At 36.7% G+C, this 21135-nt stretch overlaps 1 protein-coding gene across 1 annotated transcript; it reads left to right on the top strand.

The window, feature by feature from the left end:
- Window positions 1-2528: 2528 nt before the first annotated feature.
- Window positions 2529-5580, top strand: LOC145011968 (receptor-like protein EIX2). The gene has a single exon (XM_078970722.1). It carries the CDS (start codon window positions 2529-2531, stop codon window positions 5478-5480), a length of 2952 nt encoding a protein of 983 aa, XP_078826848.1. The 3' UTR covers window positions 5481-5580.
- The last annotated feature ends 15555 nt before the right edge of the window (window positions 5581-21135 follow it).

Here is a 21135-nt window from a genome sequence, read left to right as displayed (position 1 = left end):
AAGTCATGAGCTTTCTAGACCTTTTTCAGTAGGCAGCGTATCTTGTCTAAGGAGCTGTATCTAGACAGTTATATATGGTGTTTGATTATTTTTATAATGACTTAATGGCTTAAGCAAAAAAACCTAGCGTAATGCATGTTTAAAGGCACCAATCAATTACCTATTTGCATGGATTCTTTTTTACTCCCAACTCCGCTCATGCTAATACATGTACTTTGATACACATACATTAGATGTAGATAAATGTGGTACTCTAAGAACAGCAAATTTACAAAGAATAATATATCAAGTTGTGTATGATCAGCGAGATACTTTAATGGTCCAACAACACTTAATTAATTCTGGTACATATACATTGATACACATACAAATACATATGATATTTCCCATCTTAGCATCTTTTGTATATAACCTTCTTGGTGCTCAAGTATTCCATTCGTTAATATTCAATTTATAACAAAGACAAAGTTTCCTCCTTCCAGAATCTTTCATCTTAAATTCCTTCAGGTATTCAACTGCCTTAGAAAGCTCTTTACAGATACCAAGTATATTCAAATCATCAAGATATACGTGAATCATAATAAACTCAGATACATGTCTATTCATAAAAATGCATGGCCAGATCATATAAGAACTTTTATAGTCTTCCTTCAACAAATATTTACCAAATCAATTGTACCCCACGTGCTGTATTTATTTTCATGAAGTAACTTAATTTACTTAATTCGTATTTTGTTAAAACTTGTGATAAGGTACACTTACATCTACCATGGGGAATAGACTTGACCAAAAGCCATTTAATCAAGTGAAAACGAAAAATAGTTTAGAAGCAGAAAGAATACTAGTTGGTGGATACAAACTGTTGACTAAGTTCCGAGTCTTCCCTGTCAATAAGTAAATATGCCATAGGGAAAAGATTTAGCCAACAGAATACAAGTTAGTGGATACAAAGTCTCCATTAATTAATTTCCAAGTCTTCCATGACAATAAGTGAATTCCATTATAACTGTGAGTCAAAGCCTAAATTATTTCATATCATCAAGTATCGGTTTTGACAAAAGAATCCAATTTATATTTTCATGCATGTAATTAAATTATCGTAATTATCAACAAAGATGTAGCCTCTTATACGCATTAAATGACAACCTTACAGACATGATCTCCAGCATGCAACAATAGTTTTATTTGAATTTAATAAATGTAAATATGATTTGGAATACCTTTGAGCATTTTTTTTGTTAAAAATCAATAGATGAATCAGCAATTTAATCTGTCTATTGTATTAGGTGTGAATGTTGGTAAAAGCTAGCTTTATGAAGAGCTTGATGCCAGCTTCAAGTAGGCAAAAAAATCATTTTAATTGGAAGGGTACTTTCTTGAAAATTTGCAAGATATATTAAATTAGCTAATTAGTGGGATTTGATAAATTCTTCGTTTTGTTTAATATTTGACTTGATTGTTGGTAATGCACAAATCTAACTCGCTATCTGGTATCCGAAGTATAATATAAGAGGGTGTTTGGCTTAGCTTTTTAGAAGCCAAAAGTCCTTTTAGGAAAAGATAGAAAACAAAAGATGTTTGACAAATGCATTTTAGAAGCTACTTTTGGATTTGGATACAAGTAAAAATGAACTTTTTGGAAAAATCAGGAAAACCTGACTTTTTGTAACTTTTCCAAAAAGAACTTTTGCTCCCTGAAAAGCCAAGTCAAACACCCTCTAAGTTTGTCAATATTAATCTTTTATTGACTTCCAAGTCTTCCAATATTATTGATTTCTATTCATACTTTTAATAAGTGTCTTGATGTCTTGATCACCACTTAATTTCTTCAAACCAAACAACACATTATGCGCATGGAAGAACGGATTCACAATAATCAAACAAAGTAATTCAATTTCATGACCACAAGTTAAAAAAAAAAGTTGAACGCATATTGATTCATTATTTCAAGGCTTCTTGTAATTTGATATTATTGATAATAATATAGTTCGATCTGTTTGATCCGCTTGACCCATCTGCAGCTTGGGGCCATTTCACTTATTCTCCAAGTATCTGGATTGAAATTTTCAGGTGTAACAACTAACAAGACTGTAATGCATTTCACAGACTGTTATTTCTAAAAAGATAATACCAAATATTGAATTTAAAGCTACAGAAATTATCGTCTATATATCCGGCTTGACACATACAGTAAATAATAAATTATCTTCTTTCTCTAAAAAAGGTGAATGCTTGTATGTTGAATACCGTGTTTTATTTTATAAAAGAGTTGATCAAATACAATTGGGTATGTAATGGGGAGAAGCCTTGTGCATAAACCACTTATTTTGATCAAGAGAAAAAGAAAATAGTCAGTCATTGAATAATTGACTTCGAAGTCTTACATGGTATAATGAGTTTCTGTTTATTTATGGCTCTATAAAACAACTAGTTTCTTCCTCATAGCAACCCATCGCTTCATCTTAACAATCCATCTTCTTACTTGATTTTTTTTCCCAATATCTATCTAGACTGCCTTAGGGTTGATAATGGGGAATCGGAGGGGTTTGGGGCTCGGTTTCATTTTTGTATTAGCTTTTTTGTTTTCCACCACATTTACCTGTTTGGGTGATGGAAATGCCAGTGTGATTTGCTCTGAGAAAGAGAGACTTGCTCTTCTCAAGTTCAAAGAAAGTGTTGAAGATGCTTGTGGAATGTTGTCATCATGGGTTGGCAATGACTGTTGTCTGTGGGAAGGAATCCACTGTGATAAAACTGTTGAGGGCCTTGATGTCAGAGGATATAGTGGCTGCTTCCTAGATAGTAATGAGGTGAACCCGTCTTTGGCAGAGTTGAGCCATCTTAAACACTTGGACTTGAGTGCGAATAATTTTCATAAAAGCCGCATTCCAAAATTCATTGGGTCCTTGAAACAGCTGAGCTACCTCAATCTCTCATATGCTGATTTTCAAGGTATTATTCCTCCCCACATTGGTAATCTTTCTAATTTAAAGGTTCTTGATATCAGTTCATACGAAGATGGACTGATGGCAGATGATATGGCATGGACTTCTGGCCTTTCATCACTTGAGCATCTTGAATTGAATTCAGTATATCTTGGTGGAGCACAAAACACAGACATGTTGTTTTACATGATTCCTTCGTTAAAAGTGTTAAGTTTGTCATGGTGTAGTCTTTCCAATGCTGATTTTGGTCCTCTTCTTAATTCAAGTAGAATACTACCCCACATCATACGCCTGGATCTTGGCTTCAATTATTTTGAAGGTCCACTCCCTGTTTTTTTTCAAAACATGTCTTCCCTATCATTTCTAGATCTTTCATCCTCTAATCTTAGTTTGGCATGGAACTTAGCAAACATGCTAAGCATGATACCTTCTTTATCTGAGCTACATTTGTCAGGTTGTGGGCTTGATAACATTCATCTATCTTCCCCTCATCTTAATTTCAGCAGACTTTCTAACATCCAGCACCTGGTTCTTAGCGAAAATTTAATTGAAGGTGCATTTCCATCTGTTCTCATGAACATGAGTTCCATAAGAGTACTTGACCTCTCGACAAACATGTTGAGTTCATTGGCTCCTCTTATGCCTAAACTTCTTGATCTTGATCTTTCCTATAACCAGTTAATCGGTCCCATTCCTACATTCCACATGAATCTTTCCAAACTCGACCTTTCTTTTAATCAACTGAAGGGTCCATTTCCAGAATCCATTGGAAATCTCACAGCTTTAACATATTTGAATCTAGATTCTAATCGGTTAACGGGCCCCATCCCAACATCTCTAGGGAGACTGGTTTCATTACAATCAGTCCGTGTATCGTCAAATTTGTTAAATGGGAGTATTCCTGTTTCAATTGGGCAACTTTCAAAACTCCAATATTTAGATTTCTCTAACAATTCTCTAGAAGGAGTAGTTTCTGAAGCCCATTTTGCCAACCTTTCAATGTTGAAGTACTTGGATGCTTCTTCTAACACCAAGTTGACATTCAATGTTTCATGTGACTGGATGCCTCCATTCCAATTGGTAGTTCTTGATCTCAGTTCTTGCAATATTGTAAACGGTTTTCCTGAATGGCTTCGAAATCAAAGGAAACTTGGGTGGGTAGCATTGTCCAAAGCTTCAATTTCTGGACAGCTGCCGACATGGTTGCGGAAGATGCCCATCATTCCTCGCTTAGATCTCTCTCACAACAAACTCAATGGGCCTTTGATGAACCTCCCTAATGGGGAAACTTATGGTCGGTTTATAATTTTACCGGTATTACTTTTGGAAAATAACCTTTTCAGTGGGAATATTCCAAGGTCATTATGCAGAAGGACAGATCTGGAATATCTTGACCTTTCCAGAAATAGGTTAACAGGTGGAATTCCCAATTGTCTTGAGAACTTGCAAAAGCTGTATACAATGATACTTAGCTCAAATCGATTGTCTGGTGTCATTCCAAGTAGCATAGCTCTTAATTCGTTATATTGGTTAAAACTGAATGACAATTACTTTGTTGGTGAGCTTCCTCGAGAATTGGGGAATCTACACAATCTAAGTATCTTAGATGTGGGTGACAATAAGTTGTCTGGAAATATACCGGAGTGGATAGGAGTGAAACTTACATCTTTGGTAGTTTTGAGGTTGCATAAAAATAACTTCACTGGAAGAATTCCGGAGTCTTTGTGCAAAGCTGCAAATCTTCAAACTTTGGATGTTGCACACAACAACTTAAAGGGACCCATCCCTCATTGTTTAGGAGAGTTGAGTGCCATGATTAATAATAGTGGATCTGGGGAAGTTGGTTACTATCTTGGTAATGATGGGATTGTTGAAGAGGTCATGAAAGGTGTTGATCTCAAATATACAACAACCTGGCATATGGTTTTTGACATGGACCTTTCAAGTAATCAACTTGTTGGAGAAATACCGGTGGAGATAACTGCACTTTCCATGTTAGTGGCTCTTAATTTGTCTAATAATCATCTCAGAGGGAATATTCCACACACCATAGGAGACATGGTGAAGTTATTTTCTCTCGACTTATCTGGAAACGAGTTGAGTGGGGGGATCCCTCCAAGCATAGCAGCTTTGACCTTTTTGAGCCATTTGAATTTGTCACACAACCACCTATCAGGACGAATTCCAACGGGAAATCAATTGCAGACCCTCACTGATCCATCAGTATATGAAGGGAACAAAGATCTCTGTGGATCTCCATTGCCTAAGAATTGCCCAAATCACAAAGATCCAACACCAACAACAACAATCAAGAAGAAACATGAAGCAGTTGTTGAGCAGATTAAGGTATGGTTGTTTTATGTGGATGTAATTTGTGGTTTTGCAACAGGGTTTTGGGGTGTTATTGGGGTTCTGTTGTTCAAGAAACAGTGGAGACAAAAGCTTTTCATGTTTGCTGAGGAAACCATGGACAAGATATATGTTGCAGTCGTTGTAAGAGTTGTGAAGATTACCAGAGGAAGAGAAGTCGCATAGATACTCTGGAATTAATGATTGTGTTGCTTTCTAATATCTACTGTACTTTTTTATACTATTATTTGGATTTTCTATTTGTAATATGAATGTTGTTTAAGAGTGACACTTTTGAAATTCTTGTTAGATTTGGTATTTATACAAGATCTCAAGTAGTTAGATGAGATTGTTTGAATGAATTCAAAAATATCCATGAGTAGTTCTTGGTTTTCAACATTATTTGATTAGAAGTTCTTTGATTAGATATAGATAACTAATGCGAGATGGTTTAGGACTACAAATCTAACTGTGGGTCCTGGTAAAAAAAGATACAGCTTCACGAGAAGTCTATTTACGATCTTCTTGAACTAGAAGGTAGCATATATATATATATATATATATATATATATATATATATATATATATATATATATATATATATATATATATATATATATATATATATTAAAGTCCCTTTTTATAAATGTAATATTGTGTTGCTGATTTTTCTGTTAATCAGATGATTTTAAGTAGGGAAATCCTGGAGAATCGCAATGTACTTTACAGATAATAAAAATGTACTTTATTTTTTACCTATGTACTTGCATTTTGTTATCAGTACGGACACGGCATTCTAGTTTATTTGTTACATATCGCCATTATTGGTAAAGAAAAGTTAATATGTTGCTATTATGAGTAAACACTTGTTTCTACGCCGCTATTATGTGTAAAACAAATGTAAGCTCAAGTGTGTTGTTGTTATGAGTTACATATTGCAATTATCGGTAAAGAAAATCTCTAAGTGCCTGCTATTATGGGTAAAGAAATATAAATTTATTTATATTAATTTATGAGTAGAGGATAAAGCAGGTTGCCTATATCTGTACAAAGAGTAAAGTATGTTGCTACTTCCTACAATTTGCCTCTCAACTAATATGATTTCATGTTCCATTTTAGGGGAATATAATGCAATTATCATATGCCTAGTTGCGAGATCCACTTTCCTCCTAGAGCTCTCACAGGCAACCTTCCATAAGGATTTGCAGAGGTGTCACTACCCACTTCCATCCACCTGAAAATATTAGGTATCTGATAAAACAATTTAGCACAAATGTGCAGCACTAAATCAGATCAAGTTTATAATAAAAATGTTAGGTTTACTTGTCCTCCAGAATACAAGATACTTATTTACACATGGGAGTGGAAATCTTGCAACTACTAACAAAAAAGTGTCAGTGGATGAAAGCTTCAAAAGCTTTGGTAGATCTTTTAACAAGTATATCCTAGTGTAACAGAATGGAAAACTTATAATGGAGACCAAAGTTAATCATGAAATGACCGTAGTTTCTCTTTTCAGTCTAATGTTGAACATTGAGTTTAAACATTCTATAGAACACTAAGTTTATACAAACTTCGAAAAGCAAGCTTAGATACAAAATTACAATGCTCTTTGGTTATGCATTACCCACTTGTACTTTGATCTTAGTCACTAACTGCTAGGTCATATGATCAACGTATATGTTTATTACAATATGTCTTTTGTGTATATTAAAGTTCTTAAGGTTGTATTTCTTATGTAAAATCTTGAAATCTACATGCTAGCATCTTCTCTAATCTATCCATTTGGACATCTGTGATGAGTAGAAATATGTTCACATGATGCCTTTATTTATTATATTTGTATATAATTAGTTACTCATATTATTATTATTATATGAAGTACACAATATTTTCAATAATTGTTAGGTTTAAATATTATTTTGGATTAAAGTTTAAATACAACAAATTTGTTAATAAGAAGTTTAGAAACTATCCTATGTACACGTTTTGGAATTTACTATACCACATTAATTTAAAGAAGACAAGTTTATTTTCATATGGGTTAATTTTATGGTTGTTAGATGCTTTACCCTTATCTCTTGATGGCGTATATTTTCTTAAAGTGCAAGTTATTTTGTGAGCTAACTGCAAGAAACAACCACATACTTCCATTTTGTTATGTATTATAGCACGCTACCTTCATTTCTTTATATTACAAAATTATGCTTTCAATCTCTTTTTTATTCAGAAATTGTACTTTAAAATATCTATCAAATCATAGCATTGTACTTTCAATTTCCTTCTTATTAAGAGCATCGCACTCCAAAAAGTCTGCCTAGTTAGAAATTGTACAATCGGTTGAAACGGTTTTCATAGTTATGTAGATAAAAACATACGTAACTAGATATGATTTTCTAAATAACAAACATGTGGGTAGAAACAAATGTAACATCAACATTACAAGACTATCTAACTGCAAGAAAAAAAAAACATATTCGACTCTAAACATTCAAGTTATTGCCGATCGTTTTCAATATATTTTGTAAAAATAAGTTTTAAAGATAATTGCATAAAAGACACTATGTTTTTATTCTTTTAGTTATTGACACTATTTTTTTTGTTCAAAATTGAATACTACATTTTGGGTATCTGGTTACTAGGCGACACTGAAAAATGCTAAAAAAGTAAAAACTAAAGTAATTGTTGATTGCCAAGTTAGATTGACACTTGTTAATCATGCTATATATTTGGATGGATTAATTGGTCATGACATCTAGTGGTGTAATCGAGTCGAGTATTGCCAAGCTCGAAACTTGAGTCGACTAAATAACCCGAGCTCGAGCTCGACTCAAGCCTTAATTTCAAACTTGAATTCGAGCTTGATAAAGTAATCGACACTTTCGAGCTCGATTCAACTCAATTAACTACTAAGACAACAAAATTACATTAATTTACAACATTTATGTGATTAAGCTCGTAAGCTCCACTCGACTTGGCTCTATAATATGTAATTATGAATAAAACAAAGGGTAAATGTGTAAAAATAATAATGCTCGATTAAGCTCATGTGCTTCACGAGCCGAGTATACCCTCAAGATTTGCTCAATAGTGTACTCAAGTAGCTCAAGCTTTACTTGACATGAACTTATTCGATTTTGAGTATTTTTCAAGTTGGCCTCAAGTATCTCACGAGTTGGTTTGAAATACAAACTTTTTCATACATAATGTTCTCGAGTTTTTTAAGATGAAAACTCACCAATTTCTTTTCCAAGCTTCAATCTTCCCAACAATCGAGTCTCTCACGATTTAGAGTTTTTCTGGAGCACTCAGGGAAGATAGAGGCTGAAATGAAGGCATATCATTCTTTAAATAGGGTGCAAACCCTAGGAATTAGGGTTTCTCATTCCAGCATAGACTCGTCGAGTCCAGCCTCTGACTCGGCGAGTCCGATCACTTTACATGTGCCCAACACATGCTTAGACTCGACGATTTGCAACTCCTACTCGCCGAGTTCCTCTTTTCCAAACTTACACTTTACCCCCTGAAATCTTGATTCTGACTTGGGATGTTACACATCATCTATGAGTTCTTTGAAGTTACAAAAAAATCTTATTTTCAAACTATTCCTATGATCTGGAGGATCCTTTTTTGGATCAATTGGATGAACTAGTCTAAAAACATTGACATGACGCTACCTAAATTGGCCAATGTTTATTATCCTCTAACTTTTGGATCTTCTCATTTCCTGCTCAAATTCAAAACAAACAAATCACATTTAACTTTGAAAACAAAAAGATGGTGTCTGGAAAGAAATTTTTTTCTTTTTGAAACACAACTCAATGCAACGATGATCCCTAACCAATAAAATAAGTTAAAAAGGATAGGTATTTATTTAATTATGATAAGGATCTTGAAATTCAAACTTATTTTGTTTGTTTTGACACAACTTTCAAGTACTAGGATGTTGTTCAAGCAGCTGATGATACTAAGGTTAAGATTGAAAGCATTCTTGCTTTTCCTGAGCCTGGAAGATCATGAATGTTTAAGCATTTTAGCTTCCAAGAAGGTTCTTCCGCAACTACTCTAATGCCTACTGGTAAGGATCCTTCTATTTAATTTTTTCAATTCTGGGATCTTGAACCCGTGAGGGTTCTTTGCAATTTTCCGGATCTAAGGCTACACATTTAAGTGCAGGCTTCTCCCCCTCTGAACTTGATGAGGCCATTTCTAGTGGTCAACTCTTGGCAAGAAGGAGAATACATCCTCATAGAGCATGCCTTAGATATCAAGGAGGTGATTGTTGAGGTTAAGAGTAGCGCCAATGAAGCCATTAGGGAAACGAATATTAAGTTAGCGAAGGATGTGGTGAACACAGGATCTCGGAATTTGACTCATTGGCATGAAGATCTGTCCAAGTTAACTGGCAGGCACGTTAATGTCATTCAAGATCCTGTAGAGAAGAAGAAAAGAAGGGAGTAGGAGAAGAAGGAAACAGAGGATACCTCGATTGGGGGTGATCAAAGCTTCAGTTAGGTTTGATTAATTTTTAAAACAGTTTTAATTTTGTGATATATAGAACAATATTTTCTTTTGTTGGGTTGGAGGGCAACCCCTTAAAATTTGATGCTTTGCTTTTTCTATTTTCTTGCATGGTTGCTTTGGTTGTAGAAATAGGATAATAAATTTTTCAATAGCTTTCCAGATAATTAAGTGCCTAATAAGTTTAGAGTTTATACAAACTATTAGGATCTTAATAAATTGAATTAAATAAACATCTGATTGGGATCCTGTAATATCGTTGATCTTTAAAATTTATTTAAAAAATATTGAAAGTTTTTGCATAAATTTTTCAAAGAAAAAGAAATGTAAATGACAATCTTAGGTGTAATGATAGATAGAACCTAATGTCAGCCAAAACTCCAATTGATCTTTTGGTCGTCTCTCTAAACATTACTTTGGATAGGTTTTATCATCTTGAAGAGAGTTCTTCCAATTATGTTTTTGGGAGATGATCCCAACCCTAGAATTTACTAGGAACAGTCCAAACTCAAGTAATATTAGGAAATATCCCATATAGTAATTCACTAGGGAACATCTAAACTTAGAGTTTTACTGGGAAAAATCCAAATTAAGAAATATTGGGGAAGATGCCTTCTTTAGATAATAACTTCTGACACTTGGTTTCAGATTTTCTTCCATGTAAAGGGTAGTGGCCTAATAATCAATTGTCATGATGCTTAGGGACTTAGGGAGAGAGAATTTGGCCGTTTTCGAATGTGGGTTTTATGGTTTAAGCGATCCAAGTGCTCGATGGTGTCTTTGGAGCCCCGATGTATAATCATACTTTGATAACTCGGTCTTTTATGGATTTTAGGTTTTGTTCAGGAGCGTTTAAGGCTTGGGTGTGTTATTAGAAGTTTAGGGCTTCTCACCACATTTCCCTCGATATAAGGTTTGTTGGAAACGAACCTAAGATGAGGTAGTTAATGTATCTTGAATATGTTGGCAGAAATAGCCTTATTGACAAAGGCTTGTGTTTCAGTCCAATGCGTGCTTGTCACAAGGCACATACCTGGGTGAGTACACCCAATGTAATGATCAGATTTTCCAAACCCTAATTCTAGGTTTAAGCACTATTTAAACATCTTTATGAGCTCAAGGCTCTTTCTTTTCACAGCCTCCATTGCCTTCTAGCCTCATTAAGGAAACCATAATCTCTTTTTTAGTGTTTGAGAGATCTAAGTGTGGTTTTTGGTATGTTCTTGCTCATTTTCAAGAAAAGGGTGCTTGGTGCTAGCTTGTGGTTCAAAGGCGGACGTTTAGATCTAGACCTTTGGCTTTATTTCAAGTTCATTCAAGGTATAAAGTTCTAATATTGACTTCTTATTATGCAAGTACGAGTTTAGGGCAAGATTAAGGGTTTTTATGGTGTATTTTAGTTCCCCTTGTGAGTTTGAGCCACTCCAGGAACTTAGAGTGATAGATCTTGCCTCTTCTTATGTTGTTAGTCCATAAAAATGCTTGTTTCATGTTTAGAAATGGTCCATGCATGTTTTAGATGCATTATGTTGTGTCTTAATGGATTAAGTTGGTTGTTGGGTCCAATTGAGTAATGTAAATGCATAAAGGTGCCTACTTTATGCCTTAAGAGCTTAGTTGGAAGGTCTTATGAGTTCTGAGGTTTTTATGCAAGGACATAATGGATTAAGTTGTATTTTGGATTTTGGAAAGGTTTTGGTTATGTGACGCGTAACTAATTGTACGCTAAGCGTACAAAGATATGGTCGCGATCTTCATTCCTCGAGTACACCCAATGGATGAGCATATGCCTCGCGCTCGGTGTAGAGTTAGGCTTAGTGTGATTTTGCGCTTCGCACCTTTGGGCTACTTTATTGAACTTGTTGTTTTGGGCCATTAGGCCATTTGAGATTTATTATTGTACTAAGATAATTTTTGGGCTTGAAGATAAGGCCCACATGGAGTTGGGCAAAATTTTGCAAATTAGGCCATCAGTGGGCCTTTATTGATCTTGTAGTTTTGAGCCTTTTTGGTTTTGGGCTTGGGCCTCAGTTTTGGTTCTTATTGGGTCAGGGGTAAGATGGTCATTTAACCCCATGTATGGATTATGGATAATAGTTTGGAACCCAATTGCTAATTGGTTGTTATTTTAGTATTGATAGCTCGAGAAGTCGTCAGGGAAACAACTAGGAATTTCTTTCAATGAGCTCATGCATTCAAGCTGAGTCTCCTCACTATTATATGGGACGAAGGCACCAATGTCAACATATTTAGTTGATGTATTGTAGGAATACCTAGGGGTAACCCTTGACATTTTGTATGAAAGACCATGAGACGGCTCCTGGAAAACTGTATGCAAGACCAAAATCTGAACTCCTGCAGTTAATTGGTTACGTAGTGTAGATTGTATGATAGTTGTATTTGTGATGCTTACATGAAAGACCCGGAGGTGGCTCCTAGGACTTGTTTGTAAGACCTAGGGTTTTGGCCCCCAGCCTATCAAGGAAGACCACAAGGCGGCTCGCGGCATAACAACAAGACTATGGTTGGCATATAGCACTTATATTGATTGATTGGATATGTTTGACATTTATGGTTCATATAATATGTATGGTATGTGGTACTTAGGGAATCACGCTAAGATTTGTGCTTACAGTTGGTGGTTCATGGTTTCAGGTACTTCTGGTTCGAAATGGGATGGACAGGCTTAATCACAGAGCACACACAATATGTTTTTCCGCAACATATGATTTTGGGAGTTACTCTGAGAATTTATTTTTTAATTTGGAATACCTTAATATTTGGATAAATGTAATCGGATGTTTTAATTCATATATTGAAAATGAATTTTTTACCGTTGATTTTCAGGATGTTACAAGTTAGTATCAGATCCTTGGTTTGAGAGATTCTGGTATACTCTTGGGTGTGCCTAGACTCAAACTAAGGGTTTGGTGTGATGCGTGCAATCGGTCGAGCTCAAGTAAGTGCTTCCTAGAATACCAATACATGTTTATTATCATATATTCTATGACTATGATAATTACATGCTATATTAAGGCTAAGGATCCGCGCAGTATTATATGATAGGAGAGATTCCTTTCTATGCCCGATTGTATGAGCTTTAGAATTGCATTCTAGTATGGATTCCAGATGAGTGGATAAATTCTTGCTTAGTGTATGTTGGTTAGATTTTTTCTGTGTCTGAATGTTTCTTGCTTAGTGCTTTGTGGGACTCTTAGTGATGTGAATTGACTGCTAAGTGAATATGCTAAGTCGCATGTAGCACAAGGTTAAATAATCTTAGAGGGATTGATTTGATCCTATTGCACAACTCTTGCTTGAGTCCAACCATTCTAGGGTTGAGTCTTTAACTCCAAGGATTATCTTATCTATGTTGCATGTGACTATATTCATGAGGAAGCTAGTTGACATTAGTGGGAGTCCTTCAGCAGCTAAGTGTTAGGTAAGGACAGGCACCTAGGAGAGCCTATGATATGCTTCATTGGGTTTAGTGGTGCGATCTAGTGAGTTTTGGTGCATTGGTTTGAGGAAGTGACTTAGAGGATTCGAGGGGATTTTTAAGGAAAGTATGGATAGGTGTGGAAGGTAATATTCTGCCCGCACTACTGAAAGTACATGATACATACTCAAATCGATCATAGTCTTGGAGAATCTAAGAAGCTTATGGGAGGAGTATTCTTGGGAAAATTCTGAACTATGGTATGGTGTAGTTCGTTTTGGAGATGAGCACTCAGGGAGGTGATTCTGGTTCTAGTTCGGGTTCCTGCTTAGGTGCAGGTGATGAGTCGATCAGCAAGCAGATGTGGGAGTGCATCTCATCGGAGATTTCTCGTAGTATTCGGAGATCTTGGGTGAGCGCTTGGGCATGTTCCGTGCTGAGATTATGGATATTGTTGGAGATCGCACTCTTTATTTCCCGAAGTTTCGTGCTTATGAAGCTCCTGCATTCCATGGGAAGAGGGACCCCATTGTCAGTAGGAGGTGGTTAGTGGATATGCCTAACGCGTTCAGTGTCACACCCCCGAACCAGACAGCGGAAACATCCGGGGGCTTGTGCGTAACTTCATCTTGTAATATCATCACAATGTATATAATTGAAACAAGACAACACTATCATCATACATATCAATATGTGAGAGTCTTGGAGAATCTATGAAGCTTATGGGAGGAGTATTCTTGGGCAAGTTCTGAACTATGGCATGGTGTAGTTCGATTTGGAGATGAGCACTCAGGGAGGTGATTCTGGTTCTAGTTCGGGTTCCTGCTTAGATGCAGGTGCTGAGCCGATCAGCAACCAGATGTGGGAGTGCAACTCATCGGAGATTTCTCATAGTATTCAGAGATCTTGGGTGAGCGCTTGGGCATGTTCCGTGTTGAGATTATGGCTATCGTTGGAGCTCGCACTCTTTATTTCCCGAAGTTTCGTGTTTGTGGAGCTCCTGCGTTCCAAGGGATGAGGGACCCCACTGTCAGTAGGAGGTGGTTAGTGGATATGCCTAACACGTTCAGTGTCACACCCCCGAACCAGACGGCGGAAACATCCGGGGGCTTGTGCATAACTTCATCTTGTAATATCATCACAATGTGTATAATTGAAACAAGACCACACTATCATGATACGTATCAATATACAACCAACATTGTTTATATCAAGTATAATTTCATAAGTTACATGCCAAAAAGAATGTTCAATGTATGATAATAACAAAAATAAAATAAATTCCATATTCCCTGCTGACCTTTCCGCTTAACGATTCCCTGAGAATACAAATCATTTTGAAAACGTCAACATATCTAATGTTGGTGAGTTCATAAGCATGTTTGAATGAAATACTTTGTATTGTTCGCAAAACACAAGAAAATCCAATATTTTCTGTTTAAAAAGTTAATTTGAAAGTGATTTATCAAATCAAGTATTAATGCATGTGTGATTTCCATTTTTGGAAATGTATATAAAAATGCAGCCCATAAAATTATGTATTTTTTGGCGTAAGTAAAAGTAATGTATAAATGTATTCAGCCCAGAAAATCTAATATTTTCTGCTTTTAAGAGTATTGTAATCATGAATTTCCAAAACCGAGTGTCGATGAATGAATGCTTTTAGTTTCGTCAAAATTTGTATAAGTATACCGAAATCTATGTTGGAGTTAATCTCTAAGTGAGCTGTTACAACCATGCTTGATAATGACTAGTTTGCCTGTCTTCGCGTTTTTAGGTTCCGGTTTGATTAAGGTAAGGTTTGTCGCCCTAGAGTGGGCTACTCTAGCTGTAGCGAACAACTAAGGTGTAGGGGTGTCACCCCCGTATAGATCTATACACAAACTCTCGCTCTCCCTCCACGAGACTCTGGTTATGACTACAGGCTACGATTATACACTCAAAGGTGTCAACTGACAAGTCTCACTAGATCCTTAACTTGTTTACGAGTACTATATCACACCATGTACAAGGTTTACGTATATGTTTTAAGTTTTCAAATCCAAAGGATGTAAGTGATTGTATGAAGTCTAATAGATATGTAAGGGACAATTTAAGGCCCACTAAACATATGATTTTTAATCCAAGCCCAATTAGCATATGGGTGGACCACGAAGGCCCAATAAACATGTAAAAGGGTAATTCAGGCCCAATAGGCATGTAAATGCACCACTATGGCCCAATAAACATATGATCCATAGCTCAGGCCCAAGTTAACATATAAATGGACCACAAAGGCCCAATAAACATGTCATGGAAATATTAGGCCCAATATACACTTAAATGGACCCCTAAGGCTCATTAACCATGTAACGAGAGTATTAGGCCCAATAACATGTTATCAGTGTATTCCGTCCATTTGTCGTTATTTCATTTTTCTTGTTGCACACAAAACAGTCTAATTTATGTAATAGAGACATTTTTTGCCCATTAGACTGAAATTATACATTTTTAGTCACCTTTTTGGAAAATTTGACACTCTAAATCCATTAAGACTTAAAAGTTTTCATTATATTGGATTAATTCTTAATAAAATGATATTTGCAGCCCATTTTTATTAGAAACTTCATTTTGCGGCTCATATGTATATAAATTGACGTTTTTGGCCCAAATATGAGTATATTGATATTTTTGGCCCATTATTATAAGAATTTACATTTTCAGCCCATTTTTATAAGTATGACAACTTTGGCCCAATCTTTAGCCAAGAAAAGAGACAAAAGAGAGGTAGAGAAGAAAATTGGTTAATGCATGGAAGATTAAGGTGCAAGTATTTAGATACATGGGAGGTAATTAGCATGGAGATCCTATGGGTAAAGATGAGGTGTCACCTCCTATTTCCATGAAATTTTCTCTCTTTACGTTACTGTTGTTGTTGTTGTTAGGCCAAAAGAGAGGGAAAAGAGAAGAAAAGGAGATGTAGTTTGGGCCTTTCATCCTTGATTTTGATATTATGAGGCCCAAATGGATGGTTCTTGGCCTATTGGTCCCTGATATGGGTTGACTACCCAATGAAATAAAAGGAATGGAGTTTATGGCTCATTAGGGCTAACTAAATCATTTAAGGCCGATCATGGCCCCTTAGAGGTAAAAGTGATTCATTCTAGGCCCAAATGGCCCAAAATGCTATAGTTTCATTAATGTGGGTCCATTGTGGTGCCAAATACGGTTCCTAGGCCGAAAGTAGTTAAATTGGAAGTTTATTGGTCCATTAGGTGCTATAGAAGAATCCTAGTCTATAATAATCTTGAACCGGGATTTTTAGGGTTTTCAACCCATAGTTGAACATATGAGAGGTATTGTATTAGATTTTGACCTTCATTCAAGAGTTTAGATTCAAATGGATGATTTCATGCTTAGCATATAGCATGATATTCACTTAGAGTACAAGTTTTACAATAGATGATGTTTACATGAGAATAGAATTTCATAGCAAAAATGCTAGTTGTGACATCATCCCCTCGTTATAGGGAATTTCTTCCCGAAATTTTTTCGAAAGGTAGGATCATGAATGAGAGAATAGGTGAGGGTAATTCTGCTTCATCTGGTCTTCGCGTTCCTATGTGAATTCGGGTCCACGCTTAGCGTTCCATCGAACCTTCACAATCGGGATGCGGCTCTGCTTTGTATGCTTCACTTCCCTATCTATTATCTTGACTGTTCTTTGACGAACAGGAGATTATTGTTTATTTCCATCTCTTCCAAAGGGATGACAAGAGTTTCATCTGATAAGAACTTTTTCAGATTTGAGATGTGCAACATGGGGTGTACATTGCTGAGCTCGGCAGGTAGTCGCAGCTTATAAGCCACTAGGCCAATTCGAGCAAGAATTTTGAATGGTCCAATATATCACAGGTTTAGTTTCCCCAGTTTCCCAATACAGATCATCCCTTTCCAGGGAGAGACCTTCAATGGTGCTCGATCTCCGACCTGGAAATTCTAGATGCTTTCACTATTTGTTAGCATAACTCTTCTGTCGGTCTCGTGATGCTTGAAGTCGGGCTCTGATTTGGATTATCTTTTCTATCGTTTCGCAAATGATTTCTGGCCCTGTGAGAGTGCTGGTTGGTGATTTCCCTTTTGCTAGTTAGGTGTCTCCCACCTCAGTCCAACATAGAGGCAATCTGCATTTGCAACCATATAATGCCTCAAAAGGAGTAACCTTGATACTCGTATGATAACTATTGTTGTATGAGAATTCAACCAAAGGCAAAATAAGTATACCGCGACTTGTCGAAGTCAAGAACACAGGTTCAGAGCACGTCTTAGAGGGTTTGGTTGGTTTATTCGCTTTGGCCACCGGTTTGAGGGTGGTAAGCAGTGCTCATGTCTCGTTGTGTTCCTATTGCCTTCTGTAGCGATTGCCAAAATCGTGAAGTAAATATACTATCCCGATCTGAGATTATAGACATTGGCACTCTATGGTGTCTCACGATCTCTTTTTATATAGATCCATGTTAATCTTTCCATCTTGTACGATTCTTTTATTGGCAGGAAATGAGTAGATTTGGTTAACCTATCAACGATCACCTAGATAGTGCCCAATCCAACCCTTGTAATAATAAGCTTCATCTTGTTGACTGCGAGGGTTTTATCCAATCCACAGAATGCTTCCATCGCAATATTCTTTGGTTTCGATGCCTCCCAAACCGGTCATAAGTGTTTACAATGTTTGTTATTCTTTCGTGAGTAGACGAGTATGTTACCGATGAAAATAATGAAAAGTTTGACTAGGAATGGTTGGGAAAGCTCTGTTCGTTGGGCCCATGAATACCGTGGGGGAATTCGTTAGACCAAAGGGCATCACAATGAATTTGAAGTGGCCGTATCGAGTTTGGAAAGCAGTTTTTGGAATGTCCTCTTCTCAGACTCGGAGTTGATGATAACCGGATCTTAGATCTATTTTTGAAGAAGTAACTAGCTCCTTGAAGCTGGTCAAATAGGTCATCAATTCGATGGAGTGGGTATCGGTTTTTGATGGTGAGCTTATTCAATTCCCAAAAATCGATGCACATTCTGAAGGACCCATTTTCTTGATGAACAAGACTGGAGCTCCCATAGGGTGAGGAGCTTGGTCTGATGAATCCTTTGCACAACAATTCTCTTAATTGACTGGATAACTCCTGAATTTCGGTGGGAGCAAACCTGTACGGTGAATTGACAATTGATACGGCTCCTGGTATGAGGTCGATTCGAAATCCAACCTATCTTTTTTGGGGGTATTCCTAGAAGTTCTTCAGGAAATACATCTGGAAAATCACATGCCACTGGGATGTCTTAAATGTTGATTTCTTCTTTGGCTTTGTCTACAACAGGAGCGAGGAACACATATTCTTCTTGTGCAGGCACTTCTATGTTTTTATTCACGAGATGAGACGAAGATTGGCGCCAGGTTTATCACCATAGATTACGGGGTTTCGTGATTGGGGAGATGAAGGCGAATGGCTTTTTCACGATACATAATTCTAGCATGGTAGGGGCTTAACAAAACCATGCCTATAATCACGTCAAAAGATCCTAGTATTTGTTGGCATCAAGTCGATTTGGAATGAATGATTATTTAATGTGCGAGTGCACCCTATGTATATACATCTTTTGTGGTTTTGGATTTTCCCTCATTATCGGGAGGGTAGGCATTAGTGTAGTGTCTTTCACCTAAATTTACGCATTCCTAGTCGTTAGCGAGTGCTCAAGGATTTTTTGTTATGGTTGAAAGAGTGTTTATTCAGTTGAGATAACAATTTGGTGATTCCTAATTGATTTGGTAAAAGTTTAATGTTTAATTATCGTTGTTTGAGGACGTACCAAAAATCTAGGTGGAATTCCTCTTTGTTTTCTTCACGTCCAATTGCTGAATTCCTCCTGTTTCTCTGTCATTACTCTTTGTTGGGCAATTCCTCCAGAAATTCCCTAACTCACCGCAACTGTGGCATACGTGCTTCATCCAGATACCAAGTTTGGGGTGGTGTGCTGGACAAGAATTTTGATTTAACTGGATGCGTGTCTCTTCTTGTTGCATTTATAGCAATACCGTTCACGACATACTCCATGATGATGGAAACTGCACTTGTTGCATTTTGAAAGGATTCCAGCATATGGTCTTGCTGGTATTGATGTAGTATAAGTGTCATGGTCGTATGGATAGCAACAACATGTTGTTTCTTTGAGGACCCTTGAGTTGACTACCCCTTTCTCTTATTCCCAGACTCTCGCTTCCGGTTCTTAAGTTTGGGGTTTGAAGTACCTTGATAAGCTGTCACTCGTTGGTTTCTGTGGTTGTTACTTCGGTTGGAGCCGTCGACACTATTTCCACCTCTGTTGATGTTGTTTACATTGAGTTGTGCCATAGAAGCGGTTACTACAGCTGTTACAGCAGCTTGGAATGTAGCAGAGTTCATTTGTAGGATTGGTGTCGCACAGTTGTGCTTGTTATATCTGGAGGGTGACATTTTCTGGTGCATGAGGACAAGCAGGATCGTAAGTAACGATGGTCATTTCTGGTTGTACTCTATGAATCTCGTGTTTTGTCGTATGGTCTACATCTGTATGATATAGTCATGGTGGTAAGTAGTAATAGATTTTGTATGAATGCTAAGTTTATCCATAGTGTACATAGATTATTTTGGTTTGTGAGATCCTTAAATATTCAGCGGTTCGATGGTTTGTTTGTGCATATAAGTGAATCCATATTAAAACACATAGCATTTGCATTAGTAATAACCATTTTAATACAGAAAAATTTGCCAAAAAGGCATACAATACATAGGAAAATGTATGATCCGACAACATGACGACCTTATGAGTAGTCTAATCACTTAAACATAAGGTCGATAGTACGTAGAGTAGTACACATAGATGAAACACGATACTAGTAGGAGATACGGCTGGTCCTACATAATGTATTACTTATAATAGTAAACAGAAGAGCAAATTCCATCAGTAGTGATGACGATGACACTTAATTATCGAGTTGATGTATCAGAAGTTCAGCCAGTTCATTCAACTCTTGGGTGGTTACCTCTTCCCTTCACTCGGATCGAACGGCCCTAGCTTTGGCTGCAAAGAGTTGACGCTTGAGATTGGTTATTTCATCCTCAAGAGAGCGTATATTGTCTGTGTCACTCTCCTGAATCGTGTGTGGATTTTATAGGGCTTCCAATAGGTGGGGTTCATTAGGTGTCTCCTTAACGTCCTTTCCTTTATCTAACTCCTAGTCAGATTCACCATATTCGTAATCAGTTACCACATACTCTTCTGGTCTCCCATCTGGGTTTTCTTCTGGATCCTCTTCCAGATCCGCCTCAATCTCCCCAAAGGCTACTAGAGCTTGATAGTAAGGGTCGTTGTCACACCCCAAAACCAAGAACGGTGGAAACGTTCTGGGGCGGAGGACGTCATGTAAGTATCACAACACAGTAAATGTAAATAAGCAAACAACATCATCCATTGCATTAAATATATAATTTTAATACAAGCGTGTTCTGTACAGTATAGACACCAAAAATAATGTATATCAAAATAATAAGATGAGTCTTGAATGCGCTCCATCTTCTCAAAAGCTGGCCTCGGTACCTGTCTACTGATGACCTGAGAATACAAGTTATTTTGAAAGAGTTTATCAGCATTAAGCTGGTGAGTTCATAAGTATTTTAGTGTCGGTATTTGTCATCCAAAAATGTTTGAATATGTATCAAGTATAAGTTTGTAAAATGTATGTAAAGGTTTGCAATTGTTTGTAAAAGTTTGAATCTCTCAGAAAAACCTATATTTTCTATTAAAGTAGCCTTCTACCAAGGCTTAACTGTTTTGTATGCTCGTTTGATGTAAAAGTGTGTAATTTCC

This window comes from Lactuca saligna, chromosome 8 (genome assembly GCF_052625555.1).
Source record: "Lactuca saligna cultivar CGN05327 chromosome 8, ASM5262555v1, whole genome shotgun sequence".
In the NCBI taxonomy this organism is placed as follows: Eukaryota; Viridiplantae; Streptophyta; class Magnoliopsida; order Asterales; family Asteraceae; genus Lactuca; species Lactuca saligna.
This window is presented reverse-complemented; position numbering and strand designations above follow the sequence as displayed.